This window comes from Urocampus carinirostris, chromosome 3 (assembly GCF_059441175.1).
Source record: "Urocampus carinirostris isolate Australia breed hairy pipefish chromosome 3, RoL_Ucar_1.0, whole genome shotgun sequence".
In the NCBI taxonomy this organism is placed as follows: Eukaryota; Metazoa; Chordata; class Actinopteri; order Syngnathiformes; family Syngnathidae; genus Urocampus; species Urocampus carinirostris.
This window is the reverse complement of record NC_142351.1, coordinates 38529450-38543197: the sequence shown is the minus strand read 5'-3', so window position 1 is coordinate 38543197 and position 13748 is coordinate 38529450. Positions and strand designations below refer to the sequence as shown.

Here is a 13748-nt window from a genome sequence, read left to right as displayed (position 1 = left end):
AATTCCAAAGCCCCTACAATCACAACAGCCAGTAGAATTGCTTTGCCATGCGACTGATCTTGAGCTTTCCCATCCCTCGCGAACATGACAAAGTGATAAAAAGGAGACCAAGTATTGCTTCTAATACATAAAAAATGGTATACATGCAGACACAAGTTATTAACTAATTGGGGTACAAGATAATTATTGGGCTGACCGTAATCGAACTGGCCACAGCCTGATATGACGTAAACGTTTTGGCCCGATAGGAAAAGTAAACCTGATAATTGTTCACCTGCTGTCACACTAGAATATACAATCAGTTGACACTACTTGTTTGACTCCAAGCATTTATGTATGATGATTTTGTTGCACTTCTGCGTATATGTTAATGCCAATTTAATATTGACTGCTTTGCTAGTAGAATCAGATGCGGACATAGTCCATAAACAAATGTCTTAATTCCAGCACAATGTTACTTTTCTGCAATAGACATTTCACCAGTGATGTTTTAAAATGTGAGAAATGTACGTAGAGGAGTTCAAGAACGTGTCTTGAAATTCAACGAGCCTTGTACAAAAACAAAGTTGAGTTTCTTCCCTAAATTAGCGCATGTGGCTTTTAATCAGGTGCGCTACGTAGTCCGGAATTTACGATGCTGTGAATTAAAAATGAACGTGACATTGGCAAAAATTGCAGCTTGTGTTTGTTTAAAGGTGTATTTTAAAAAGAGACTGACTCTCGAGTTCCTAACCTGAGCATTCTGTGGCTCCTGAGCACGTTCTGTAGCGCTAGCAGGCCTTCCTTCCTCTCAGAAAAATTGGAGCTGGCGCAGTGGTTGAGAATTTCCGCCACGTCGTCCGTGTGACGCATTCCCCCATTGCGTGAGCTGTACGATCGATCCGAACACGCGCTAGAGGCGTCGCTGTTTGCGTCGTCATCTGAAAACATGCCCGGTGACTCAAAGTGCCGCCGCACTGAGCGTTGCTGGAGGAAGAACAGTCAAAAATGTGATACTGGCTTGGACTTACAGCTCTCGTGTCTACATGCAGGGAAAAGAGACATTGGCAGAGTTAGTTTTGGGACCAGGCCGGTGTGTTAGCAGGGAACGCAAACAAATTCATAGTTCACAATTGTGACGACTATGTGTACAGTAGACCCCTGAGATACAGTGTCCCTGCCGAACAGCGTTTTCACTATACAGTGTGAGAAATGTGTTTTTACAGCATTTTCCCCACTTAAAAACTTTACAAACGATTTTAAAACCTTTGCAGAGTTTCTACATATGAGTTACATCTCTAAGATGCCTGTCTGCTATTGGTTGAAGTCATTTAAGACGCTAGTTGCTGTTGGTTTACTGTATTTCATAGCATCAAAACGCTGATAAGCTAGTGGTCGAACTATGTCTCCCAGGACCTTTCTCTTTTTCCAGTACCGAATATTGTATTCTTCGTAAAGAATTTGCTACTCAACTATATAATACTGGGATGCGAGAAGGACTAGGAGAAACATAAAAATGGAAATGCAGCATAAAATTATAAAGAAAAACAAAGAAACCACACAAATCACTACCATTTCTCTGTTGCATAGCTGTAACCAATTGACAAATCAGGGGTATCAAAGAAAGGGCATGACAATCCTTTAATGCTTTGAAATCAATTTAATTTATGACTTGACGGTTTTTTACAGAAATAGTAATTCAACACCAAATCAATAAACCACCAATTAACAAACAAATGAGTAGGGCTTTTAAAAGTATTAGACTAATTTTTATCTTTATAGTGTGAATATTTGTCGCCCTCTTTTGGAAGTCTGGGGTAACTGAAATCGGCACTCAAAAATACAGAAATGATTTCCTTCTAAACACAAGCTAAAAATGCTACATTATAATAATACGCTGTTAATTGTTTTTTTTTTTTATTGTGGGGCAAAAAGAGGTTCCAAACGCATTAGTTAATTGGCATAGGTTTTTATCCACCGCTATATGGCAATTTAACTTATCGATCAACCTCAGAACAGGGGTCTACTGTATTAAAATTATCTCACATATAGTCTGACATTTTTCATGCTCATGCTGACACACAAACTATCAGCATCAGTACCTTACTCCGCGAGTCTCCTAAGAGCTGCAATGTAGAAGTGGGAGGAAATAAATGTGATATATATATCAACTCCAAAGGACATGACATTTTGGCTTCTCACCAGTGCATCAGCAACAGCCGCCTCCACCTCAGTGCCCGTGTTTAGGATCCTCATGGCATTGACGGAGGCTGAAATGCGAGCTTGGTGAGACAGGCGGTCAGCGGCTGAGAGAAAAATTGAAATGTCAGAAAGTGCAGACACAAAAATGTATAGATAAATTTTATTATATCTATACTGTTGAAACCACATTCTACAAACTACTTTAAAAATTATATTAGACTGCAACAAATTATTGTATTATAATTGACCATTCTATAAATTATTTAGTTTGATCGATTGATATTTATCTTCCGCTGGTCATCATATTCAAGGTTACATGCTAAAATTCAAAAGCTCTGATCAACAATTGACAGAACAAAAGGAAAAAAGGGCAGACAGGAAAAAGCACAACGTCTTCTATGTCCAGTTGTGATAAAAACATAGTTGTTTCCATTTACCTGCCCTTTGAGCAAGGTTTTTCATCACTTTTGGCTCTCCTAGTAGAATAGATCCTATGAATTCCACTGAATGCCCAACTAAGAAATTCCATTTTAGCAACAGTGGCTTGTCGTGGGAGGGTGAGGTGTCAGTTGCTTTGAAAGTTTGTGGTTCAATTTTCTGTACTTTTCTGCACAGTGTAGTGCTTAGCATAGCTGTACCATCAGTGTTAAAACATTGCCTTGGTCTAAATTAAACAATAACATCTTGTGTGTGTTTGGTCAGGTTTTACCTTGATATAGTACACTCATTAATATAAAATAGACAGTAGCGGCTTTTGACCTTGTTTGGATTTATATAATGAGTTTTGTGTGTGCAAAGTCAGTATATCATATTGTATGTGGTATAACTCATAAGTATAACCTGCAGAGTCAATATATCTTGTATGAGGGCTAAATCACAAATGTAACCTTGAATCAGTTCAATAAACAGTTTTAGGAATTATATATTTACAATCAATTAATTAATGGTTTGGCTCGTGCTTTCTGAGAAAACAAGGTAAAAATGTTGATTATTCTCCCTCAAAAATATTTTAAAGAAATTCAAGACAGGTAACATTTGACTCACGACTTGGTTTGACCAGTCGTAAATCTATCACAATGCCGCCATCTGCTGCCGAAACATCATCTAATTAATGCAAAAGTAAATGTAGATTTCTGTGCCTGCTGGCTGCCAAAATTGTAGTATGCGTTGCCAGGTACACGCTGAAGCGCCTTCCATTGATTATTTTCTTCTAATAATGAGAACTTACTGGAAAAATGAGCATGCACTGAAAAGATTGACCATCTGATGGAATAATTAGAATCTGAATGAAAAAAAGAAGAATCTTCATGAAAAAAACTGAGCATCCGGAAATTTTGCTCGGAAAAAAAATGAGCATCACTTGGAGAAAATAACCATCCGTTGAAAATGATTTTTAAGCATCCGCCAGGAAAAAAAAATAAGCACATGTCAGAAAAAATGAGCATCACTTGGAGAAAATAGGAAACCGCTGGAAAAGATTTTTAGCATACACCAGGAGAATTAAATAAGGATCTGTCAGAAAAAATGAGTATCTTATGGAAAACTTAGCATCGGTCTGATGTGGTCTTAAGTAGATGTGAACATAAGCAAAATATTTCTTAGGTCTGATGTTACCTGTGATTTGAAAAAAAAAAAAAAAAAAAAAACGGATGCACGGTCGTGGCAGACCAACATTTTAAAATTTAGAAACCATGTCATTTATGTTGTGTAAAAATTACATTTAGGTACCATAATCAATGAAATGTTTAATAAAGGCAAAGATTATTCTCTTCCTGTCATGAAAAACAGCTGAAAACTTATTTTGAGAGGTTAATAATCATCAATTGTAAAAGTAATCCTCAATAGGTTTCATAAACATTCGTCGATTAATTGATTACTTGTTGCACCTCTAATATTAACATATTGAGTCTGATTGATTTAATGTTTTATTTGTACATGTCGAAGAAAAAGAGATCAGAATTAGAGCATGCAGGAAAACAAATCAACAGGTAAGAAACAAAAGAATGAAAGAGATGTGAAAAACATTCCCATTTGTTGTAATGATCAGAGAACCCGACTATCTGGGCTTTCATACCATACTCACCCAGGGGGGAGAAACCCCTGGAGGGGCTGGCGTCACGACTGCTTTCGCGACTGGTTTCCCGGCTGCAGCCCTGACTCAGACTGGGTCGAGGGATACGGCTCCGTGCTGGGGCATCGAGACATAGGCGGGCGCAGACGGACAGCAGCACAGAGCAAGAGTTCAGTTGTTAGCTTAGCATTTTTAGCTATGCAGGAGCATTAGTCATGACAGACAATAAAGAGAGGGTTAATTGAAAGGAATGGAATAGTGATAGTTTAAGTCACATTTATTAGGGATGCACGATATTTTCGGGACTCAAAATTTATATACTGTTTATTGGGGCATCCCTGGTATTGACTGTCCGCAACAGCATACAAAGAGTTAAAAAAACATGATTAATGTCATCTGTTCTTTTTCAGCATAATCATTTCCCTAATCCTTACCGGCACCTGATTTGTTGGGGCTGGTCTCTCGGCTGCAGCCATGGCTGCGAGGCCCTCGCGAGCGCCGACTTATACTCAGATTGCTGTTGACAGAAGCCGTGGCACTGCCCGCGGGCAGCCTGACCATCCTCCCGTGAGGAGAGCCAAGGATTCGACCCGGGGAACCCGACCTGCTCCCGGCTGCAGAACGGACATTTTGATCCATGAAATCCAAATATGCGAATCACTCATTTAGTCTTACGTACGTTGTGACTGCGACGAAACTTTTCCTTTGCTGCGACCACGACCATCAGGTAAGGAAGGATGCTTGGCTGTTCTTGTCCTCTGGGTTCGGACGCGACCTAAAAAAATCAAGAAAAGAAGAATGAAACCAGAATATTATTTTATCAGCCATTTTCACAGCAGGTTAACAATCATAACATGTTGCTCCTGAATTCATACTCGTAATTAATTACCATGCAAAAACAATATTAAAAAATTGGGATAATAGGGGTGCACAATAACTTTTTTTCCTACTGAAAACTGATTACTTTGTCCTGCTTTTTCTGAGCAATATCTTTAAACGATATACATCTCCTGATCATCTGTTATTGTGAGTGGGGCCGGCAGAGCGTTATTTCCAGCTAAAATTAAGTGCAGTCATGCGACCGCGACCCATTATCCGCAAATCCATACAGCAGCGAAAGGGAACGTTAGAAGGCACTCTTTTCAGGAAGCGTGCCATTCTGGCCCACCTAAAATGAGCTGAACGTTTGCGGCCGTAATCGATTATCCCCGGTCAACCGTTGCCGAAGGTGGGGGCTCCTCGCATGTTCAAAATTCATTTAGCAAACTTTTTATCAGACCTGGTAAAAAAAATCCTGATAGTAAGCATTGTTAATAGTAACAAATTTTGATAAATACCTCGCTAGAAAACTTTGCTGAGTAATAAACTAGCAACTTTGCTAATTAGTTGCAAATTTTGCTAAATAGCTCGCTACCGAACTATTGCTAAATATTTAGCCTCTAAACCTTGTGAAATACATAGCAGACTTCGTACAAAGTGTAATAGTGGCCCCAAGTCACCAATTATCAATGCATTTTTTGTATTAGGCTGATAAGAATGACATATTTTCTATTATGTCTTCAAGGAATATTGGTCCCATAATTATCGTGCATCCCTGAATTGGTGACAATCAACAAATTAATTTTACTGATAAATCTGATGTAGGGGGACAGACTGACAGGCATTACCCCGCAGACACAGGTAGCTTACCATCTGCTTTCACACACCACAAACCGTCTGAGCGGCGGGGAAGCCCAAGAAAGTACAAGGGGTTAACGGTCGGGCAGGTGACCTTGAAACGCTGTCGGGATTGAATTGAGTCATCCTATAGGATGGTCAAAATGCATCGCCACTCACCAAGGGAAGCATAAGATCCTGGAGGAAGAGCAGAGGCGCAGCTAAAGGAAGACGTTTGCACCGCCGACGCCACGGTTGGCATCCGAGTGCGGGCCGAGGTCGCCGCGTTGACGTCCACGTCGCTGCAGGAACGCTGCAGGGTGCCAGGGGAAGAGATCCCCGTCGGGGGTCTGGACGCCTGGGCCGCTTTGGCTAAAACGAAAGCAAGGGGAAAAAAGAGTTTAAATTACTGCTTGTTGCCTATAAAGCGTTTTAATACTTGTATTGACTTTGAAGCAATCCAGTACATCAGTGGTTGGCAACCACAGAGACCGGTACCGAGCCACACAGAAAGAAAAATAAGTTCCATTATTTCTTACTATTATTGTTTTTCTGACACGGCTAGATTTTAGACTGAACTTGAACCAGGGGTTTGAGGTGTTATCACACCGGCGGGTGCAGTTACATGTTGGTCGGTGCAACTGTCACGTTGGAAACAAGACTCTCGCCCACCAAAGATATAGTGAGGGATGAATCTAACCAAAATTTTGCACTTATAGCCAAACAGTGTGGAGAGTAGGCAACTATGTCATGCTAGAATGAATGTTAACAAACTTGCCGCTATGGAATAACGCTTGGCGAAGGTGTTGGAGGATGCATGGATCCCCAAGTCAAGACCACAACATAGAGACACCACAATCCAACAAGATTTTTGTAAGGTTGGTTCATGTAATGAATTCATATTTTTAATTACTTGGCACACAGATTGACATGCCGTTTTGCATTAAACGTTACAAAAGCAACCAGAATGTGTTGCTATTAGCATGTCCGCCTAAGAGTTCAGAGGTCCCGGGTTCAACGCCGGCTACCGGACTCCTAGTGTGGAGTTTGCAAGAAACCCTGACTTATGGTAAGAAAATATGAAGGTGGATATAAAATTAACAGTGGTGGGAGTATGGACGTCAAAAGAAATGATTGAGTTGATGGAAAAGGAATTTGAGAATTATTGCATCAACTTCCTAAAAATCAAATGCATGAGTAATTACTTACATCTGTTCACGCTTCTTCCAGTGTTGCTTCTTGCTGACAGATTTCGACTATGAACAGCAATGACAATGAAAAATAGACTTTGTGAAAGGGCACAAAATAGTTAATTCCTTCCATTTCACTTCAGAAGAATCTCACTTGAGGCTCTCCTGGGAGGAAGATGAGGAATGATCGGACGGGGGACGCGACATCAAAGTATCGGCGCTGCACAGGTGAGCCTGCAGAGCTTTCTGATAGGATGATTCCAAACCCTGGAACAAGTGCTCGGCTTCCCGACTGAAGTGGTTTTGGAAGTTCCAGTAACACCTGCAGGGACACCGCTGATCATTTTTTTCTGACTACTGCTCAGCATCTTATCCTGACTCTTTTCAGCATTATTAGAGAAAACAAAACATTTTTGACACCTACTTCCTGGCCACGGAGCGCACCTCAGCGTCTGCATCGTGGATTCCCTTTTTAATAGTTTCCATTAAAACAGCTACATGCCTGCCAGAGTACACATGAAAACATCAAGTGAGTGGATATATATCTCTGTCTCTCGCTTTATCTTTTTGATTTCTCTCTCTGTTTCTCGCTTTCCCCATTACTTTGTTGGTCTCTCTGTCTCATTCTATTTTCTGTGTGTGTTTGTCTATGTGTCTTACCCTCCTTGCTCTTTCTATCTTGTTCTGTGGCTTTCTCTCTCTCTACATCTCTCGGTCTTTAGCTTTCTTTCTTCTGTCTCTGCATCACTGTTTCTCTATTTCTGTCTCTGTTACTGTCTGCTTCTTTCTCTCTCTCTGTCTCTCTCTTGCTGTGTCAGTGTTTTTCTCACTCTGTCTTGCTGTGTGTCTTTTTTTCTCACTTTCTCTCTGTCCCTTTCTCAGTCTCCCTTTTCCTTTCTTTGACACTCCGTGCATCTCTCTCTCTCTCTGTATCACTGTCTCTTTCTCTCTCTCTCTCTCCAACTGTGTGTCTCCTTTGTTTTTCTGTCCCTCTCTGTCTCCCTTTGAATCTGCCGTGTATCTCTTTCTTTGCATCTCTCTCTCTCTCTATCTCTCTCTCTCAGATACAAAACATACACTTGTTAACAATCCGAGAGCTCCCCTGGTATCAAGGTTTAGCTCATGTTTCCTCTAAACTGCAGCCACACAGAAACACGATGTGTCTTTTGCACAGACGGCCAACCCTCCCCCATGTCACTATTAAGCCAGCAGTTAGTGTTAGGTTACCTTGATAGAATAATCTCCTGCCAATGTCACCACTTTCACTCAGAAATGTTAGTCATATTGCTTGTTCACAGATAATCACAGTAGGGCTGTGACAAATTATTATTTTAAAAAAGAGGTGGGCAATAGATCAAATTAATTTCTCCCAGTATTTGTGACATTGTTTATTTGAAGGTAGCAATTTAAGAGTTGACTTAGAATTTTTGAAAAACATTGTTTGAAATACAATTCGAAAAACAGTACTGTTGCAAGTTAGTCACGGGCATTGACTATCTTTGTATTAAACTGATTCGAAATCATGTGTTCGGTTCAATCCCATTACTCATCCATTCCCTCAAATGCACCCCTTACTACCAAAGCACAATTACGGTAAGTGTAAGAAAGTCTGAATTTTCTGCAAAGCACAGAGTAAGGTGAAGGACGCAGGGACACAAGCCCAGTTTCACACAGTCAGCTCAAGTGCATTGTTCTCGATTGTTTGTTCTCAGCTCAGGGACGCTGCTGGAAATGTGAATTTCCCTTCGGGGATGAACAAAGTATCTATCTATCTATCTATCTATCTATCTATCACAGCTCCTACCTTTCCCCGCCCCTTTGGCATTACTGACTAGCTAGGAGCAATGTTTCGTGAGAGTTGCGTTATGAAACGTTAATTTTTACAGTAGGCGCTGCAAGTCATGGAAAAGCACAGAGGTGCAGGGGAGGAAAACAATACAAATGAAGTACAATACTCATAGTGAAAGATTAGCAGACTTTACTAAATGTCTGTATTTCTTGTTATTTAAGTCACGTCCGGAGGTTCTGTATATCTCCTATGTGAAATAGGTCCCTGTTCTCTTAAGTTATTATGCGTTTGGCATGTTTTCTGACCTCTCCAGAGAATGTGTGTGCCACTCCTTCAGTTGCAGATCCAAAAACTCATAAGATCGCCTGCAGGCAAAACAATAATCGACTATTATATTTGAGTAAATACACATGCAACTTTGATTACTTGCATAAGTCCCATAAAAAATGGGTGTCACGTTAATTTTCACTAATAACCTTCTGACAGCCACAGACTTAGAAACACAGCTGCTAGTGATAATAGGGATGAGACGATGGTAGTGTGTGTGCTGAAAAACATATATAACACCTTGTTAATGCATCAATGTGCTCTTAAATGAGAGAAAAATGTAAAGACTCTTTGACTTACTCTTAGGATGAGACGTATAGCAGCCACACCGGAGGTGGCTATTACTTTGGCACTATTGGGAACCTGGTTGAGGAGTGTGGGGATGATGGCCTCTGCAGCATGATCAAAATGGGGGCCCAGCACTGACGACAAGTATCTGTACATGGCAGGATAAATTAGACACTCCGTTCGAGATCAACACAACCAGGTAGGACTCGACTAAAATCGGGAAATGCATTCATTCTTTCTTTTTATTATAGGATTGATAGGCTAAAAAGAAAGGCAAGGACCAACCCAAAGTGTGTGAAAAATGAATTGCATTCATTTGAATATCTGGATTAATCAGATTTTTTCTGAATGGTTTTGTACTACCTACTTATTTTTTTAGTTTGTACAAAGCAAACCCTGAGAGACTAATTTTCATTAATGGTTTGTCACTGACTTTATTGTACTTTGATGTAACTATTTACCTGTAATCACAAAAACTAATTCATTACCCCAAAAAATAAACAAGATTTGAGGGATTTTCGTTCAACTTGACTAAATGTTTAGGTGTTATTTTTAACATAAAAACTCAACTCTTGTAGACTTCTATGATACAAAGGTTGTGATTGTTATTTTGCACAATACAACCAATTCTTTATTTTGTCCAAAAGTAAAATTATAAGATTACTGGTAGGTTTTTTTTCAACAAGCAACCCAATATGTTAGGTTTCAAAAATGATCATATATTTTGACCCATTTTTGTGTCAAAACAACCCAAGCAGCATATCAGTCCACTTTTGACGCAAATAGGGTTATTTTATGTTTTTAACCCAGTTTTGGAGACTTGACAGAAAGACCGTCTCACCCCAGAGTAATGCAGGCTTCCCGGACCACTTGAGACCGCAGATCTTTGGCTGACAGTCTGAACGCCGACTCCAGGAGCCGAAGCTGCTGCAGGAAACCGTCAAAGTCTGCTGCTCCAGCTAACACAAGTGAGCGCACCTTCTTCAACTGAGGCAAGAAAAAGACAATGAAGCTCAACCGAAAGAGAGTCCGTGATATCAAATTCAGAGAGGTTATCTTACCGCTGCCACTCGGATTTCCCAGTCGCGCTTGTCATCCGAGAGCACATCTCGAATTTTTGCCATGGCCTCCTCTACCTCTCTGTTGGAAGAGATCTAATTGAGGAGTAAGATTGATCGTCAGATGTGCATTGTGACCAATGTAGTGAGTCTTGAATCCAAAGACTTAACCTGAACAGTAGGAACTTCTTTGAAAGCTTGGATAAAGTCATCCTCATCCAAAGCGCCTGCATTGGATCCATCTCTCCCTGTTGACGACAAAATAAGGGTTTACATCAAAACTCAAAAGTATATTTTTCAGAGCATTTTAGTAAAAAAAAAAGTGGCTTAAAATGAGGAACACTATCATCATTTTAATTAAGACATTTATGCCGTATTATCAGAGGGACCGGAAGTGATGATTTTATTACACAATTGCACTATTATTGCACTATTATTATTTATTACACTTTAGTGCACTTTAAAAAAAATAATAATTCCTAACGTGAGAGAAATAATCTTTGACATGCTAGATAGGACAATTTATATAAATTTAAGGAAGTTTTTACCGCCTTACATTCCACATACAAGAGAAAATTGTACTTAAAAAGAGCAAAATTGCCAGACTGCTAGGTGCTGCCGTGCTGAACATTAAACTACAAACATTTCCTAAAACAAATAAATAAATAAGCATGTGCTGGAAAAAGGTGGTCGTAAGTCGAGGAGGTCATAAGTCTCTCTATGTCTCCATGCTGGCTGTATTGTTTTTTAACTGGCTTAATGAGGAAAAATAAAAGTAAAACTAGGACTCTGACCTGCAGACTTGGCATTAGAGACGGGGCGTCGCAACGAACCCACAGAAGTCTTTCTCCCAAACAGCAATTCTGCTTTGGATGAGGTTGTCGAGCAGCCACCATCCACAGAATCGTTATCCTCGGAGGTTTTATCTGTATAAAAAGTTAAAAAAAAGAAAATTAAAAAAAAAGAAGAGAAAAACACAATATCAATGAGCTGGACGACACAAATGCACGCCTCAACAACGTTGCGTGGGCCAGACATGCCGCTTTTTCTGCATTTCAAATTAAATGGGCGCACGACATAGGACAAGCACATTCCTGGAGAACAACACAACATTTCAGCATCACAACAATCGGTCTAGTGTCGCCTATCCTTACACAACTGAATTTAGAAAACAGCGTAAGAAAAACATGGTAAACAAAAGGTCAGCCAAGAAAAATATTGCTTCTGAATAGTTTTAGTATTATCATAATATTATTAAAAAGAGAACAGACCAATATAATAGTGTGGTATCATTCAAAGCACAAGGATAGGGAGGTTCCGCCTCATGAGTACTAAATTGCCCAATTAAGAATACAGTATAATATTCAAGAAAAAAATGAGCCACATTATTTGGTTTATCAAAGGCAAGCTGAAAGGGAGTGGATGTGATGAAGCCTATTATTGATAATCCGTGCTTCCATAAAGAAAAGCTCACAGGAACAAATCCGCCGGCAGACCAGTTTCCTCAGCATGCCGACAGTCAGTCGCTCCCCTGCTGCCTTTTCATGTCTGGGAGGGAATCAAAGTCGAGTCTCCTTCCTCTTATTTTTAAATAAATGGAAAAAATCCAGATGTTTCTGAAAAACGCAGTGACGGCACGTTGTCCTCTTGCTGACTACAGCAAACGCATGCCGTGCCGGCATGAGGATGGAGGGAGCAGGAAGTGAGGGTGGGGACGAGGGGAGGTGCGTGAATGCAAAGGATCACTTGTGGGTGGAGCCAAATTGAGAACCAGCCATTGTGTGTGTCTCGGTAAAGGAGGAGAATGAGGAGGATGGATAGAGAAAATCTATAGCCAGAGACAACTGTCAAGCATCTATCATCATATGGTCCTCTGTTATTTCACTGTAAAAAAGAACGGCTCTTCACACAACTCTAATATTAATGAAAGAATGAATCAATGAATGAATGACGTTTATTCTGGTACAGCACAAAAAAAACAGCATCAACCACTAAGTAACAAAAGGGAACAAGAAAGTATTTGCAAAACAAACACACAGTAAAAAATAAACAAACAAAAAAACAGCTGAACACTATTGTACATTATACATAAAAATGTGCTTAGGCTGAAGCCGGAGCTTGTAACCACCCCTGTTACATTTTTTAAACTTTTTTTTCTTTGCAGGGCAGACATTCGTACCCAAAAGAAATCAACAGAACTTTATTACACAAAGAAATTAAAAAACAAGAGAATTACATTTCAAACTTAAAACAGTGTCGCGAGTCACTGATATAACATGTGATAACCAAAGAAAATCTTGATATATTTATCTTATTTAGTATATTTATCCAAAATGCCTATGGTATAGAATTTTTTAAAAAGAGGGACACTTAAGGTCATCATCTAATTTGTTCTATAAATGAATAGCCTAGCAGGTAAAATAATGGCTTTTAAATCTTGTGCGAGAATACTGAACCTTGAAGGTCTGGATTGCCCTGAGATAATGAGTGTCTGCTCTGATGCCAAGCAACTGTCAAATATTTGTTGGTAGTTGGTGCTTACTTGTTTTTTACATTACTGACAGGATTTAAATTTCACTATATGATCAAATTTTAACATGATAGATGTTCTTTAAATCCAGTGTTAGCCACAATTCTGCTTTCTTCAGTAATCGAATAAATAATTCTGTGTTGCGCTTGTATCCAATTCCCCAAATTTGATTAACATAAATACCTAAATAAGGCATGGTTGATGAACTGTACATAATTTTAAAAAAATCTGGTCAAATATATGTCTGCATGTAATGATAACTGCAATGTTCTTTGCTAATTTGGATGATATTCTATTTATACGGAGGATATTAGGGCTAAAAATTACTTCGAGAAAATTAAACTAAGTTTTTCCCATATGAACGCTACCTATCTTTATTTGTATTTCTGTGTGGGTTTTTTTTTTATTTCACAAATACCATAACCTTTGTTTTGGACACATGGTGTGATAGTTTTTTTTTTTTTTAAACCATTATTTTACTTTGTTAAGTTCAACAGACCTTTCTGCCTGCAATTCCTGTAGATTTGTACCCGGGCCTAATATTGTGGTGTCATCAGCAAATATGTTGTAATTTCGGCAATGCATTACAAAAGTCATTAATACACAAAAAAAAGTTAAAAGGTCCTCACAGAGACCCTCGAGGGACTCCAGAGCTAAT

At 39.4% G+C, this 13748-nt stretch overlaps 1 protein-coding gene across 1 annotated transcript in view; it reads right to left on the bottom strand.

The window, feature by feature from the left end:
• The window catches only part of LOC148369635 (CLIP-associating protein 1-A-like), a 43243-nt gene that overhangs the window by 16651 nt on the left and 12844 nt on the right, over positions 1 to 13748 (bottom strand). The window contains exons 9-26 of the mRNA XM_088331742.1: positions 11355 to 11486; positions 10732 to 10808; positions 10564 to 10656; positions 10344 to 10489; positions 9515 to 9650; positions 9364 to 9434; positions 9193 to 9252; positions 7523 to 7600; positions 7253 to 7420; positions 7118 to 7164; positions 6089 to 6280; positions 5942 to 5968; positions 4932 to 5027; positions 4687 to 4866; positions 4265 to 4369; positions 2182 to 2285; positions 2082 to 2105; positions 734 to 966 (exon numbers count right to left, since the gene is read on the bottom strand). Of these exons, the coding sequence (XP_088187868.1) occupies positions 734 to 966; positions 2082 to 2105; positions 2182 to 2285; positions 4265 to 4369; positions 4687 to 4866; positions 4932 to 5027; positions 5942 to 5968; positions 6089 to 6280; positions 7118 to 7164; positions 7253 to 7420; positions 7523 to 7600; positions 9193 to 9252; positions 9364 to 9434; positions 9515 to 9650; positions 10344 to 10489; positions 10564 to 10656; positions 10732 to 10808; positions 11355 to 11486 (1969 nt within the window). The remainder of the gene's footprint in view (positions 1 to 733; positions 967 to 2081; positions 2106 to 2181; positions 2286 to 4264; positions 4370 to 4686; positions 4867 to 4931; positions 5028 to 5941; positions 5969 to 6088; positions 6281 to 7117; positions 7165 to 7252; positions 7421 to 7522; positions 7601 to 9192; positions 9253 to 9363; positions 9435 to 9514; positions 9651 to 10343; positions 10490 to 10563; positions 10657 to 10731; positions 10809 to 11354; positions 11487 to 13748) is intronic.